The sequence below is a fragment of the Melopsittacus undulatus genome, chromosome 4 (assembly GCF_012275295.1).
Source record: "Melopsittacus undulatus isolate bMelUnd1 chromosome 4, bMelUnd1.mat.Z, whole genome shotgun sequence".
Taxonomy (NCBI): domain Eukaryota; kingdom Metazoa; phylum Chordata; class Aves; order Psittaciformes; family Psittaculidae; genus Melopsittacus; species Melopsittacus undulatus.
The window spans coordinates 15,958,487-15,973,389 of NC_047530.1; the positions used below are offsets into that span (position 1 = coordinate 15,958,487).

The following is a 14,903-nucleotide window of genomic DNA, read 5'->3' on the forward strand; positions in this document are numbered from 1 at the left end:
CTCTTGAACAGGGCTAACTGTACCAAAGTAGGTTATTGTAATATTCATGCTTTGTTTCTTTGATTTCATTTTTGCTTTAACACACACCCACCCCCCTCCAAACCTCTGTCACTTCGTAGCTGGTCTGATGAATTCTAGAAGTGAGGCTGGGGAAGTAACCATATAAGCCTCCACAGCATCCAGTCTCTCACACAGGGGCACTGTTTAATGAGAATCATTACAATGAGGCTGAGGCTAATCTGCCCAGATTTAATCAATGGCTCCTAAACAGAAGCATAAAGGTTTTTAAAGCATTTACTGCAGCCTTCAGACACATTATTAATGAATGTTATCCCTCTTGCCTCCTTTTTGTGGAGAAGTGAACAGCTTCTATGTAACATTCATAAAAGAGCTGATGGAAGAAAGCATGCTTCATAATCCTCATCATTACAGTATCCCAGTATATTTACAGATAACACATCCAAAACACTTAATCTTTTGACAGCTGTATTTGTAATTTTAATATTTAATGGTATTTTGGCAAATTGTGTAGTTGAAACAGGCTTCATAGTTTCATTTTTTTTCTGAGCCTACTGTAACTGATGAGGTTTGTCATGTTTGGCTTTATCCCTAAAGGATAAAGAGAATGCCCCCTCTCCATCCATGCTAATCCCCTGCAGGTTTTCTCTTGATTTTCCCCCCTCTTCTTTCCCTTCACCCTCTTTTAGTTTTCCTTTCATATTTCAATCTCTGCAAAATACTGCTCACAGTCTTGTGTTTCCAAATGCACTATCTGCAACACTAAAGTTAAAAATGGTTTATTTGTTTATACTGGGGAGAAAGAGCCACCATGGCCAGGGTTTTGTGTCCATCCCATCTCCCTACTTTCCCACTGGGAAAACAAAAACCAGATCATCTACATCTGCTTTGAGTCAGTCACTTCTGACTTCTGGTTTTCCAAAAATAGCCAAATGCTGCCATTGGTTCGCTAACTGTCAGGGAGAAAAACACTGTGGAAACTGTGGCATGAATGCAGCCTCTTGAAAACACCAGCCCAAATGCATGCTCCTCATGAGTCATGACTGAGTGCTTGGGTTGCTTCATTCCTGCAGTATCTCTGCAGCAGAGACCCAGAAGGTGCTGTTTCCCCATCTCGTATCTGCTGGAATGGCACAGTAAGTTGTTTTCAGGACAGATCCCGTGGGGGATCCTTCTGCCACCACGGCAACAGTATCGTCGCATACCCTCAAAGCTCCTTCTTCCCAAATATGACTGGAGAAGGTAATTTTGTGAGGGATCCTCAGTGTTACTCATTCATAGGTTTTGAAGGAAGAAACCTTCCCCTTTTTTCCTGCTTGACAGCACTCTGAACACACCTTCCCTAATCTGTCCCTTTCTATCTTGATGTGTGACTTTTGGGATGTGCTTATTTAGTGGGAAAGCTTGAAAAGTCTGGACTTGGTGAACTAGTGACCTGTAAAAACAGGTGGATAGGGAAGTTGAGACTTCACTTTGTGAGAGGCTTATGGTGTACCCATGGCCTGCTGTGTGGTGTTCTCCTTCCTAATATACCTGTCTGATTCTGGCTCTGTATGTGCAGAAAGAACAAAACAAATCCTCTACTGGGGACAGATCTGCAAGGGTTTTGGTAAAATACGTGGCAGTAAAAAGGAGGACTCTTTACCCCAGCAACAAGCGACATGACAAGACGGCCTCAAGCTGTGCCAGAGGAGGTTTAGATTGGGTATTAGGAAAAATGTCCTCACTGAAAGGGTGATCAGGTATTGGAACAGGCTGCTCAGGGCAGTGGTGGAATCACTGTCCGTGTAAGTGTTCAAGCACTGTGTAGATGAGACCCTCAGGGACACGGCTTAGTGGTGGATTTGGCAGTGCTGGGGTAAAGGTTGGACTTGATGATCTTAAAGGTCTTCTCCACCCTAGCTGATTCCATGATTCTATGGCTCTGGAAACAGTGAGGTTGATATTTTGCTTTAATTTTAAATAATTAAAGTATACAACGGGACTATGGCCCCTGCCACCATGCCTCACCAGGAAGGAGGACCTCAGAGTGGTCAAAGAAACCCCCTGTGTGACACTCGTTTCTCCCTACATGTTCCTCATCACCTGACAAGGCATGCAGCCCCGGAGCCACCATGGCCAGGCCGCAGGTGTGACCGCCACGCCGTGTCCCGGTGCTCTGAGCCAACCCCACAGCGGCCCGAGCCCCTCAGGGTGACCCCTGCCAGCGGCACCAGCCGGGCGGGCCGCCAGGGGGCACTGCGGCGGCCGTGCCCCACTCGGAGGCGTGCGGCCGCGCGCAGGTGCAGTCGCTGTCGTACCCGCCCCCGCCGCGTGGTCCCTCCCCAGCGGCAGCGCGCGGGGCGGGCGTCCCCTGCCGCAAGGGCTGCCGGTCTATCGGCGGCGCGGGGGCGGGCGGCCGGCCCGGGGCCCGGACATAAGATGGCGGCGGCGTTGCTGGGGAGGCGGTGGTGGTGGTTGCGGCCGTGCGGGCTGTCGCGGAGCGCGGGCGGTGCGCGGCTCTGCCCGGGCTCGCAGGGCGGATAGAGCCGGGAGGCCGGCTCGGCGGAGCGGGGCCGCCATGGGCTCCCAGGTGCTGCAGATCCTGCGCCAGGGCGTGTGGGCGGCGCTGAGCGGCGGCTGGTACCAGGACCCGCACCAGGGCGCTGGGGTCAACGCGTTGCACCTCTACCTGTGGCTCTTCTTGCTCTGCTTCCCCTTCACCCTCTACATGGTGAGCGCAGGCCGCCGTCCCTGGGGCAGCGGGGTCGGCCTGGCTCGCGGGGCGGGCCCTACGGGGGGCAGCGCTCTTCGGCGGCAGTGGGGAGGCCCGGGGGATTGGGGGGGGAAGCGGGGAGAGCAGCGGGGCCGTTGCTCGCGCGCCCCCTGCCCGCGGCGTTGCCGCCGCCCGGAGCGGGCCGCCCCGGGGCCCGGCTGCCTCTCGTGTGCTCCGGCCCGCGCCCGCCACGATGCGCGGTGTCCCGCGGCGGGACCGGCAGCCGCGATCGAGGCGGGTCCTCGGAATACGCCCGAGGCTGCGGCGTTTCGGAAGCGCGGACGTGTTACCGGGAAGCGGTGGGTGGGTGCTAGCGGGGCCCGTCGGGCGCGGGGGGGCTTCGATCCCTGGCATTTGGCCTTCGGTTTTGTTTGGATTTTTTTTTCTCCCTTAAAAATCAGGCATAACTCTACTGATTTCCACTGCAGGTCTGCTGGTAGTCCAGAAAAAAGCACAGCCTCTGTAGCAGCTAGTGAATCCAGCCAGTATTTCTGGCTGGCAGCTCTATCCCTTCTGGCTTTTGAGACTGGTGGAGCTATGTGCTTCAGGGTCCATAATCGGGAAGCTTATTTGGCTGTAGTGTAGTGTGCTGGTTGGCAGCATTTTGGACTCTGTCTTACTGATAAGATGCTACTTTAGCTTTTTTACTTGTGTCCAGACTTCAGTATACTTGATTTGTGAGAATTCCTGTTGAACTCATGTTTGTATCGGACACTTAAGTCAAAGCTGTTGAAATACCAACTTTTAAACCTAGAAACTTTTTTGACATTTGGACTTGGAAAGAAATATAAGAGAGGTATGATCAGTAATGGGAGGAAGGGGCACCTTCCTGTTGCCTGGTGCTTTTTCTCTGTAACTTATGTGTAATTTACGAAATACTAATAGTTCACTTCAGATTTCTCAATAGAAAGGTGTGAACCTGTTAGGTGTGACCAGCTTTGAGCGCATGAAGTAGAATGTAACTTGCAAGTCTGCCATTTTCAGCTGCTGTGTCAAAGTAGAAACTGCCTTGTGGAAAAAATGTGAGCTAGTGAATGAAACCTTGGAGGAAAAGCTGTATGTGAGTGCAGTTGCAGAGGTGGAGACCTCTGGGGTCAGGCATTTACTTTGTTAAAAAGCAATTTGTAAGATTGCAGTATAAAACACTTCATACTAAGAAATAGCTCATGTGAAAGAGGAGGCTACAGCCCCATATAGTGGGTTTTAATTAATATTATTATGTATTGGAAAAGGTAGCTCCAAGGCTTTTCGTTTGAGAACTTCAGACTGCTGGTAAGGAAACAGCAAGCTGAGACAAACGGCTTTTAAAACTAAAGTTAATGTGACAACAGCTATCTAAAACTTTCAGGCAGGCAGATCCTCTCTATAAAAACTGAATATCTGTTTAGCATTCCTTTTGGTCTCAAATGTAGGGATTTCTTTCTTTTTCAGAAGTACTGATCTTTGGCAGTCTATTTAATCAGTAGTGCCTTGCTGAGAGAACTGTTTAGAAAGGTGTGGTGAGCTATATCCTGCATGTGCAGGGGACTGATCTGTACTGTACATAGGTCTTTTCACAACTGATAAATCTGGACTAGCATTTGAGTCTCCTGCTCTTCTTAAAGTAACAGTTAAGCTTCAGTTGCCCATACTATGCTGTGGTAAACTTAAGTGTTGCTTAAACTTTTTCCCTTTTCCTGCACAAAGGGAAAAAGACAGGTAAAAGCAGGTTGATTTGGGTTTTGTAGAGATCAGAGAAATTCTCTTGCTTCATAGCTCTGGACAAGTTAAAGATGCAACAACAAGTGCCAACTTCCCTGAGAATAAGTAGGGAGATTAGTCACAAGTTGAAGCAGATTGAATCATATTTGGCCGTTTTCCCTCTTTCCACCCTCTGCAGTTTAAGTGTTGTCTAGACATAAACTAAACAGGCAGAACTGTGATGGTCATCTTAGCTCTTTAGCATCTCTTAAGGTCTTTTTCAGGATAAAAGCAATAAATGTTGCATTGCTGTAGGACATACGTAAATAAGCAGAACTTGCTTAAAAAGTCTTAGGTAACCGTAATCTGAATTCAGAGCATGGCTCACTGGTGTGTAGGAGGGAGTTTCTAAGCTAGCTTCAGATGCTAGCTAGCTGGCAGACAACCCTGTGTGTTTAAAAAACAAGGTGTATATAGAAAGACTTAGAATGCTGTCAGGTTTTATATTACTTATACAACTTCCTCACATAAGGAATTCCAAGAGCACAGTGTTACTTTGATGCATTGGGGCAGCAAAAGATCCCCTAAGAACTAAAGGCTGAATACATTTTACAGTAAGCTAATAACATTTTTGTAAATGTTATTTAACCCCTAGCAGGAATAGAACACTCAATCTCTTTTGGGTATGGTAATTTAGATGCATTTATTGCTTAAAAACTTGGTTTATTACACCCAACCTTGCTGATCTTTAATTTGTGCATTCCTTCATGTTCAGAATGGAATCTGGTAATGGTTGTGGTCAGCAAGTGATACCATAAATCTGTGTGTTTCTTTGCATGTGTATGCCAGTGCTTTTTAAGGTTGATGGGTTTAATGCATGATGCAAACCAACCAAAGAAACTAGCAGTAGAATTCAGCTAGTGTTTTTTCCTTAGTCCCTCGTCTGCTTTCTGAGCACATGAAAGTGAGGTCTGTACCCTGTGTGAAGGACAGACATATGCATAAATATATCTGTATTGCAGATTCAGATACTTTTCTTCTCGTGTGTTTTTGTTTGATTTTTTTTTTCCCCATACACTTAACCTGCGCTTGTGGGAAATGTGGCAAAAAAAAAAAGATGAGGAACTGAGGTGTAGAGGAAGAGAAATGTCTGCTTGAGTGAAGCTGCTTGAGTCTGTACTCTTGGTTCTGTAGCTTGGCAGCATGCATACAAAAATACTGTTTTCTAGACTAGTTAAGTCTATCCTGTTTGGATATCTGTATTCAGTAACAGACTAAACTTTGCATGTTGATCTGCATATCTGTTGTAAGTGCTGATCCATGTTTTTATGCTAGTCTGAAACTTGAGTTGGGAAAAGAAAACATGCTACAGTGTGGGGAAACTCTACAACTAGGTTGTAAAACATAGTGGTAGAGTTGAAAAAAAAATGCCCTGAATGCAGAGGCCGGTGTTAAGCATCAGTGCTGCAAGGGGGAGGGGAAGAAAGGAGACTGCCAAAGCACTTCCCCTAGTCGGAATGCTGTTTCAGCCCCACCACGTGCACAGGAGGGGTGAAGTCTTGGCTCCGGTACTTGGGGAACTTTGCCAGTGACTAGAGAGGAGCCAGGGACTGTACCTTGCTTGGGGTTATGGGCTCGTATGTATCTGCAGAACTTGTCTGTCAAAGTCAAGCTCATTTAGGCAACAGTTCACTTAATAGGCACTTGATTTCCTGACTTGTGTACAATAGTTACACAAATAGGTCATATAAATGTAGCTTCATGTGAAAGTCTCTTTCTAGTGAAGTTTCTGAAACAGGTGCTGTTTCTTAAACACTTAGTTTAAGTTGGATATGTAATGACAATCCTTGGTATCCCACATTGCTCTAAGCCACATCTAGTTTCTTGGTTATGAAAGTTTCACTTGTACACTTGAAGGTTTCAGTCAAGAACTAGGTAACTTGTAACTGAATGTGCTTCTGATAACAGCAGTTCTTCAGGGCTCTGACTGTTCACAAACAAAAAATGGTGACAAATGCCATCTGTTGTTTCTTGATCTTTCAACTTCACCAGTATGAATGTTCCTATGAAATACTCGTCTCAGAATGCTTGAACTTGAAAGTATTTTACAAGACAACTGTTGCTGTTTAATGAATGTTTGATTAATATCACTTTTATGTAAGGACTTGCAATCTGATTTGGATTGGGAGACTTTCCTATGAATGTTTTCAGCAGGTAACACCCACACATCTCTTTTTGAAAAGAATCTGGAAACTTCATTGTATGTGTAGTGTCTAGCTAAAGCTAGCTGTGATTAGGCAAGATCCATATAGTCTTTGTTTCTTCATAAGTATGTAGCACAGCCTGTGATCAATGAAATTCCTTTGAAATGTTGACTCAAGATACAGTGACCTTTGAAGTTCAAATGGGAATATCTTAACCCTGTAACTAGTGGTCTGAGGTTTCTTTTCTGTTCCAGGTCGACCACTGGAATCTGGGAGTGCTTAAAGCATTTTTCTATCCACTTTCACAAAAGGTGTGCTGTGATACAGTTGAGCTGACCTAATAGCCAGCAGCTTTCAGAAGAAACAGTCCCACTTCCTAGCTGTGCATTCTTACTTTTGTCCATGTGCATAGTGTGGATTTCATAAATTGTCTTGAGAGTTTTAAATTGGGAAAGTAACTCCTGAGGGGAAAGGTGGTAGAAAAATCAGTATCCTTCCCTGCTATCTTTGAGTGTACTGCTTAACTTCGCTTAGAGAAATACTTCCAGCTATGAGTTTATCTAATGATTTGGTTTGTTCAGCCATTAGATGACTGAAGTTTTCAGCAGAGTGTAATTAAAGCAGGCAGTTTTTGTGTGGTCATGTCTAGCTCTTTTTCTCTCCCATAAGAGCTTCAGGTGTGACTTTTTGCTGTTCAGTGTATGTTTTCCTTTGGTGCTAATGGAAGTGGCTAGATAAGTGCAGTAAAATGGGATGTTCTCTGAAATGCTATTACAGCTACAGACTTGTAGCCAACTGGTGTCTGCTGACAAGCTCTAACCTGAGTTTTTTAGTCTGTTGTGGCTAATAAACATGCTTTGCTACTTGTGGAAAGAACTAAAATAAGGTGTAGTTTCAGATCTGTAGGACTTAGGTTTGTATTACAATTGTGAAGTTGGTATTGCATAGGATACTCAGTTATGCTGGTGAGAGACCCGTCCCTCAACTGTGGTAAAATGTCAAACACAGTTTAAAATGCTGATCTTGCATTAACTTGTCTTGGCTTGTAGAGAGAAGACCCTAAGTGGAAGTTGAATGCTGTATATTTTGGCAAAGAAAAATAGAGAAGGTACAAGTGCTTTGGGTTAGGTTGCAGTAACTCTTCCTTTTGAGACTGGAATGCAGATGAATTGCTGGTACCATGAGTAGCACATGATCAGACGGCAGAGTATGGTGGACATGCTAAAATTTCTTCTGTTCCCAGAGTATATACCTTCTCCAGAGAGGAGTCATAAAGAATGAAAAGTAGCATGCTACCTTATTTTTAGCCTTTTGCAATCCTGCAAAAACAGGATGTGAGGAAAAAGCATCCTTTAATTCTTTATTGGGTTTGCTACAAGTGTTTTGCTGCCTTCCTCAATTTTTCTCAAAGCTTTCATTTGCAGAACAGGATGTGTAGATTTTGGATTCCACAAAATAAACTGGGTATGTTGTGTGACCTCACTGCTGATGGAGTAGAGGGGAGAAACTGAAGAGCTGTCAAAATGGAAAAGTATAGGCACATCTTCTATAGACTAAGTTTAGCTTTAGTCATCTGATGTCAAGCTGACTCCTCTGGTAGTGGCTTCTGAACACAGGTACCTGTAAAGGAGAGGGTAGTTGAAGGTGTGTTTGTGATCAGGTAGACTGCTTAATGCATATAATAAGCTTATACTTTTTCCAAAGGTAACGAGCCTGCCCTTGCCTGCAGGGAGCTAGCTGTCTCTGAACTTCTTGGAAGTGGAAAAACTGCATTTATTGAGGAAACTCTTGTAGTGTTTCTGCAGGGGTTGTATAAATGCCATACGCATCGTTGTGGCTCCTGATAGCTTACTGATGCTGTTTTTGAAAAACTTTGTTTCCTCTTTCTCCTCTTGAGGTAGTGCTTGGTAAGTGAATCTCCCTGTCCACCAAGGTCTTGTCCAGCTCAGCATGGAAAATCTAAGTTGGCACACCTCAGCTTAGTTTGCTTTTCCTACTTCAAATGTTATGTTAGGTGTTGACTTCACTTGTTTTGGAGGAAAAGGCAGGTTAAACTTGACCTACTTAACAAAAGGATTCTAATAAGTAACCTGCTTTCTGATTGATTCCAGACTCAATTATTTATACTTGTTTGGCTTTAGAAATGTCATATTGATTATTTGGTTTTGCTTACTGTCAAAAAGTAAGCAGCCGGTTTAAGGATTTGGTTTGTTTCACAGCCAGCTGTCAATATTTAGAAATGTTTATTCTTGTATCCCCTTTACTAGTATATTTTGTTATTTGAAAATCTCTTCAAACAACGTTTTTGCTAAACTTGCAGCTTAAATTGTATGAAGAGCATTGCCAGTTCTTCTGGGGCTAATAAAGCTCTTAAATACAGAAATATTGATGTTGTAATCAGATCTCTATTTGTTGGTTTGTTTTTTTTTTAATAGCTAAAACTAGCTTTAGGTGCAGAATAGTGGGGCTCTCTGTCTTATTCTCCAATCATTTTCCTTTTATGATTCTGCAAGTTGTGCATGGGACTTTTAATTGCCATAAAAACTCTGCTCTTGCAGTGGTCTGTCTAGGGAGGGAGACAAGGTGTACCGAGCAAGCTGACATTCTCCTTATGCTAGGAGGTCTAAAAAGACAGCTCATTAATTTTTCTCACTAAATTAATGTTCATGCTAGGTAACAAATTCTGTTCAATTCTGATTGCTGTATGCCTGTGTGTATATACATACACTTATGGCTGTTACAATTTTATATCAAACTACACCATCAGTAATGGATAGCAACACAACAAAATACAAAGAGACTCTTGTTCCTTTTGTTAGGAAAATGGTTTGTTTGTGGATGAAGACTAAGACTTGATACCTATCTCATTCTGTTTTGTGACAGCCTAGGGAAATGGCATATTATAAATACGTATAAAGGTGAATTAGAAGGATGAAGGCCTTGAAGTGAAATCTGAAGTTTAACTAGTACTGTGAACACTTCTAAGTAGATATTAGTCCACACTTAATATCTGTTGCTCAAGCAATTTATCTATAAAAGCCTTATGGGCCTTGGCAAAAGTTGCATGGGAAGTCTTGACTCTGAATGAAATTTCAAAAGTTGAATTTGGGACTGAGGTTTTTTCATGTGGCTTCTGGCCACCTTTAACACAGCTGAAAAATTATCTTCACAACATCTGTGTTGGCTGTCTTTCCATGGGCCTGTTATGGCCTAGGACAAGTAGTCTTTGAGGAGTGTGGTTGTACAAGTTATTGTGGACTGCTGCTCAAATGTGTGAGCCACATATGTAAGCATTTTTTTTTTTTTTGTATGCAGGTAGAATAGATCTTGGGTTTTGTGGCTGATCTGTGTTTTGTCATGCAAGAGAGCTGTTGGAAGCACAAGCTACGTCAAAACATCTATGTTGAGTAGTTGAGCAGATTTTTCTTCCATGCACCATGCTGTCCAACTTGCATCGGTTTCTCAAAAGTGGACTTGGTGCTATGGACTAGCCCTGAAATAAGGTCATACCCTGTGTTTGGTTTAGTTTTTAAACTGCTTAAAATCTTCCCTTTTTTTATTCATAAGAACTAATAAAAAAGACTAGGCTTGACACAAAATCTTGTTATCTCCAGGTTTCCTGGTCTGTTATGTTCCAATAGCCTAGAAAAAGAGAACAAGAGTTGAATTGGGTTCTCAATCTCCAATGATAGGTCTACTTAGCATGCTGTTTTGGTGCATTTTTAGTCCAATTGTTCCTTTTTTTTCTTTTTCCCACCTATATTACTAGACTTCTATAAATCTCCACACAAAGTTTGACTGCAGGGAGTGTTTAAATCTTCATTTTTTAGTATGTTCAATATTTTCTGTGAGGCTTTATGTATTTTCATGGATGTTTGACCTTGTGTTCATTAACTGTTTCTTACTCTCTTTTGAAAGGCTCTTCCTTCTTCCATGATGATAGTAGCTGTCTACTGCCCGGTGATAGCAGCTCTCTTTATCGTTTTGAAGATGGTGAATTACCGTTTGCACAGGGCACTGGATGAGGGAGAAATTGTTGAGAGGAATGCCAGTGAGCATATGGACAGAGGAGCAAAAACAGAACAAAGCAGTATTTCAGCCAAGAGGAAAGACAGCAATGGGCCCAGGTAAGATGCCTGCCGATGTTGCTGTACTGCTTCAAATGATTAACAGTTTTGTCTTCATTGTATATGTCACTGGAATGATGGTTGAAATAAATACTGAGGAATATAGGTGCAGACCTCTGTAGTTCTGAAATACTGTTTAAGTCTGGTCTTTGAAAGCAGAATTATTTATGTATTGAGTTTGAAATGAGGGGTTCATGCTAATTTCCTGGTTCCTCCTCCAGAGGAGTTCCAGAACAATATTGAAAATGCTACAAGCACTGAAACAATAGCCTGGAAAATGTGTGCTGATTAGGTCACTAAATACTTAATGAATACAACCAGTACAAGTAATCTTATTTCAGCACTATACTTAGTCTTAAAAAACTCTAGCTGTTGGAGACCACATGCTACATGCTAATATTGTATCAGTAAAAGGAATGTCTGATCAGATCTCAGTTTGCTTAGCTTTACAAAAGCAGGAGTTGGATACAATGCTTGACACCACCCATAGCCTTACTGCAGGGGAATACTATACTGTGAATTTGGAAATTCTGGAACTGCTCAGCTCAGTAATGACAATGACAATTCTGAAGTATTGTCAGTAGGAGGTGATTCCTTTCCACAGATATTTGCTGTCATCAGCATAAAAAAGCCCGGAGCTTTTTTCTCCTCTGATCAGACTATTTGGAGAAAGAAGTGCAAAAGATGACTCTTCAGCAAGGCTAGCCTAACCAGTTTGATCAGACTATGGATGTGTTACAAGCTCTATTATCAAAGCCTCTGCCTGACTCCAGATAATTGGGGCAATCTTAAGAGTTAGACTGCATGAAACAAGTCAACCTTGAATTGTTAGCTTTTAAAGACAGCCTTTCTGTTGTCTGTGAGTTTCTGGTAGTATTAGCCAGAGTGAGGCAGTTAGGATGCTGTCCTGACTTGGAAAAGGTTGTGCGTGTATTTAAAAAAGGAAAAGGAAAAAAAGAGGCAAGTATAATAAGGAAATGCAGCTGAAAGAAGCTTCTTAAGTCTGTTTATCAGGATGCTTAAAGAAAGGAAGTGTTAAAGTGATGCTCTTTAAATTGCTCAGCTTAGTACTTCACTGTGCATATGGGGTAGCTTCTGGTGAGATGGGTCTTAAGCTCCCTGTGTTCTCTCAGCTCAGGTACTGTTGGCAAAATTCCCTAGTGTCTTGTATTCCTTTAAAGTTGCTATACAGTAACTTCTTGTATCAATCTTTTATAACCTGCCCCTTTTTCCATGTTGTGCTTGATAACTGAACCTGCTCACTTTAATTATGACTCCATTTAGATCACCATATACCTTACTAAAACTATTGAGCCATTTTGGCAGAATGCTTGCCTAAATGTATATTAATGCTTATTCTGCATAATAAAACTCATGAAAGTAAACTAGTGGTCTGTTCTGTTTCAGTGCAAGCTTGCTAATGCATGTTTCAGCTGTGATCCTTGGATATGTTGTGGTCAGGTTTGTTTTTTTTTTTTTTTTTAAAGCCATGTAGCTTTTGCTTCCAAAATGGTAGCCAAGACTTGGCAAGGGACTTCTTACTACTAGTACTGTGAATTACTTCTTGATGTTTTGGAAGTTCTGTTTTGCTTTACGGAGCAGTTGACATGGGACAAGTTACTACATTATAAGCATTTGTGAGCTCAGAAGTAGAGGTTAGTTTGATGCTGTGTGTCCTGCTTGCCAACTAAGTTTCATTAACTTTTATATGATCCTTGTTCCCACTTTCAGGTCTCTTAACTAGAACTGGGAACAAGGTCAATGCAGAAATTACGGAGTTACTTTTTGGTAAGTGGGATGTACAGTATATACTAATCTTTGCCTGGAAGCTTACAAGGACTCTGGGATAACATTCAAACCAGTAGAGGGGATGTAGAGTGAGTGCTTAATATTGAGTTGTTACCTTCTTAGTAAGTTCAATTGAAATGCTAGTAACAAAAACCACTGTCTCGGAAGAAAGTGCATATGTAGGGATTTTTCTTCTTAAACCCTGTTGCCATAGCATAAGATGGATATAGGAGAGCTTCAAGCAGACATGCTACCTTTAAATATTTACATGATCAGAGTATTAATTTTGGTAGCTTAGGTTACAGCATATGGTACTAAATATATATAGTATGGTGTGAAAAGCTGTCCCTAGAATTTTCACCCCACCATGTACACCCTCCCTGAGATCACTTTGGATATGAGTATTAGTATTTTTAAAGGAATAAGCAGTAGTCTGGTTTCTGTTCAGTAGTTATTCAGGATTCCATTTAGCTTCAGAGAACTGATTTTCTTCCTGAAGATGTTTATCAGCAAAGTGGTGCTTCCATGTATTTTACATGCTGTCATTTGTGTAGGTTTACGTGAGCTACTTATTTATCTTCGGTTTGCATTGATTTGTGAATAGGATCAAACTCAAGGTTTTTAATTGTTTCATAAAGTTTGGCATGCTTCAGTGAAGAGAAGCCTGTTGATCCTTAAGAAATGGCTTATTAGTATTTTTTCTCATGCTCTGTTATAAAGCTAAAATTCTCTAGTTCATGTTTTTGAAAGAAGCTAGTCTTAATTTTGAGATAGGAATGCGAGTTGTCTTCTGTAGCATTTAGTGCAGTTGCTGCTTTCATATTTAAGTGAATAGTGTTAGTAATGCCTCTGTGAGGTTTCATGAAAACAAGTCATGGGGATACAGGCTCCTAATCAAGTGTAAGAAGCAGAAGGAATAGCGCAAGTGTCATCTTTAGGTATCAGTGGACATGCTTAAGATACCTGAACTCAGTTTTGCTTTTGGGGATATAAATATGGCTTCTTACTGTGAATCATAGTAGTCACTGACACAAGAATTATAAAGCACTAACCTGCTGACGGGGCAGCTATAATCGTGATGCTACATGACTTTCACGTGTACTTCTATTAAATAAAGCTACCAGATGCAGAATGTTGTATCTTTGAGTTATGTACAGTCTACTGTTAAAAAGTAATCTCTACAATTCATGCCCCATTTTTTTGCTGTTTCTTCTTGCAGTTTTCTGTGACTGGCAGACCTGTTATTGAATTTGAAGTTGTTTTGCCCTTTTGACTGTGTAGTTAGTGATTGAAGCTTTAAAGAAAACTTCTCTTAGTACTTGTAGCTGTCAGTCTGTCATTTGCAGTACATGCTGTGGTCCTTCTGTGTTTTGAGAGCAGCCTCCTGACTAGTTATCCTGCTAGTTTAGTTGGAAATTCAGGACAGAAGGTGTTTAGAAGAAAACAAAACTCTTCCACCGCTTTGTTGTGAAATGAAAATTACTCATTCCAGACTCTGTGTGGAAGTTCTAATCCAAATGTGGGAATTCTTCAGTCAATCAGCTGAAGTCAGGTTTTAAACTTTTGAATTTATGTAGACTTACAGCCTCTTCAGATTTTCCTTTAGTCTCTGACACACCTATGTAATACAACTGGAGGTAGTAATTTTGGATAGGACAGTTACTAGTTTTAGAAATACTAGTTTTAGTTTGGTTTATGCAGTCTCTGGATGCCTCTTCCACAGCAATCTCCATTGCAGAGAGCTGGACATAATTTATTCAGTTATCTCAATTTGTGTAGTAACTTCAGTTATTTTTCTTGCAAACTGAAAATTGTAGCATGTGCTCTAAGGTATGAAACCAGCAAACTGTAAGAAACTGGTTGTAACACTTAGCAGAAGGGAATGGCCAGAAGAGTTGCAGAAAATTGCTCCTAAAGGAGTCTATGTGCTGTTGTAGTCCAGATACTTACGCATGTGATGATTAATCCTAGAAATCTGTGCTTTCTGTTGTTTCTGCTGACTTTTTATTGTTTGTTACTAGCTTTTGTTCATAAGTTTGTGAGTGCTGTCATGGAACATAGCAGCTCTGAGTGGAGAGGTGGCATTGGGTTGTATTGTTGCTTATGCTTATATCTGTTGGTTCACTTCTAGACAAAATCACCTCCTTCTCCCACCCTAACTACTGGGCTAACTACCCAGTTCTGTGCATGAGTTTGTTTGCATTGACTTATTTTTTTCCTTCAAGGGACATACTTTTTATTCAAACAGGAAAGGAATTCAGCCTTTCTGTGAAAGCTACTCTTTGTTATATCTTCAGTTGTTATAATAATGTACTTCAAACTTAATGGTTA

General features: G+C 41.8%; 1 protein-coding gene across 2 annotated transcripts in view; it reads left to right on the forward strand.

Annotated features, from left to right (window-relative positions):
* The first annotated feature begins 2,468 nt into the window (after positions 1-2,468).
* Positions 2,469-14,903, forward strand: part of PCNX1 (pecanex 1) — a 96,533-nt gene continuing 84,098 nt past the window's right edge. The window contains exons 1-2 of one of the 2 annotated variants that reach the window (XM_034062653.1): positions 2,469-2,731; positions 10,576-10,784. In XM_034062653.1, the coding sequence (XP_033918544.1) occupies positions 2,579-2,731; positions 10,576-10,784 (362 nt within the window). In that variant the 5' untranslated portion in view covers positions 2,469-2,578. The remainder of the gene's footprint in view (positions 2,732-10,575; positions 10,785-14,903) is intronic. The other variant, XM_034062654.1, reaches the window with a different exon arrangement.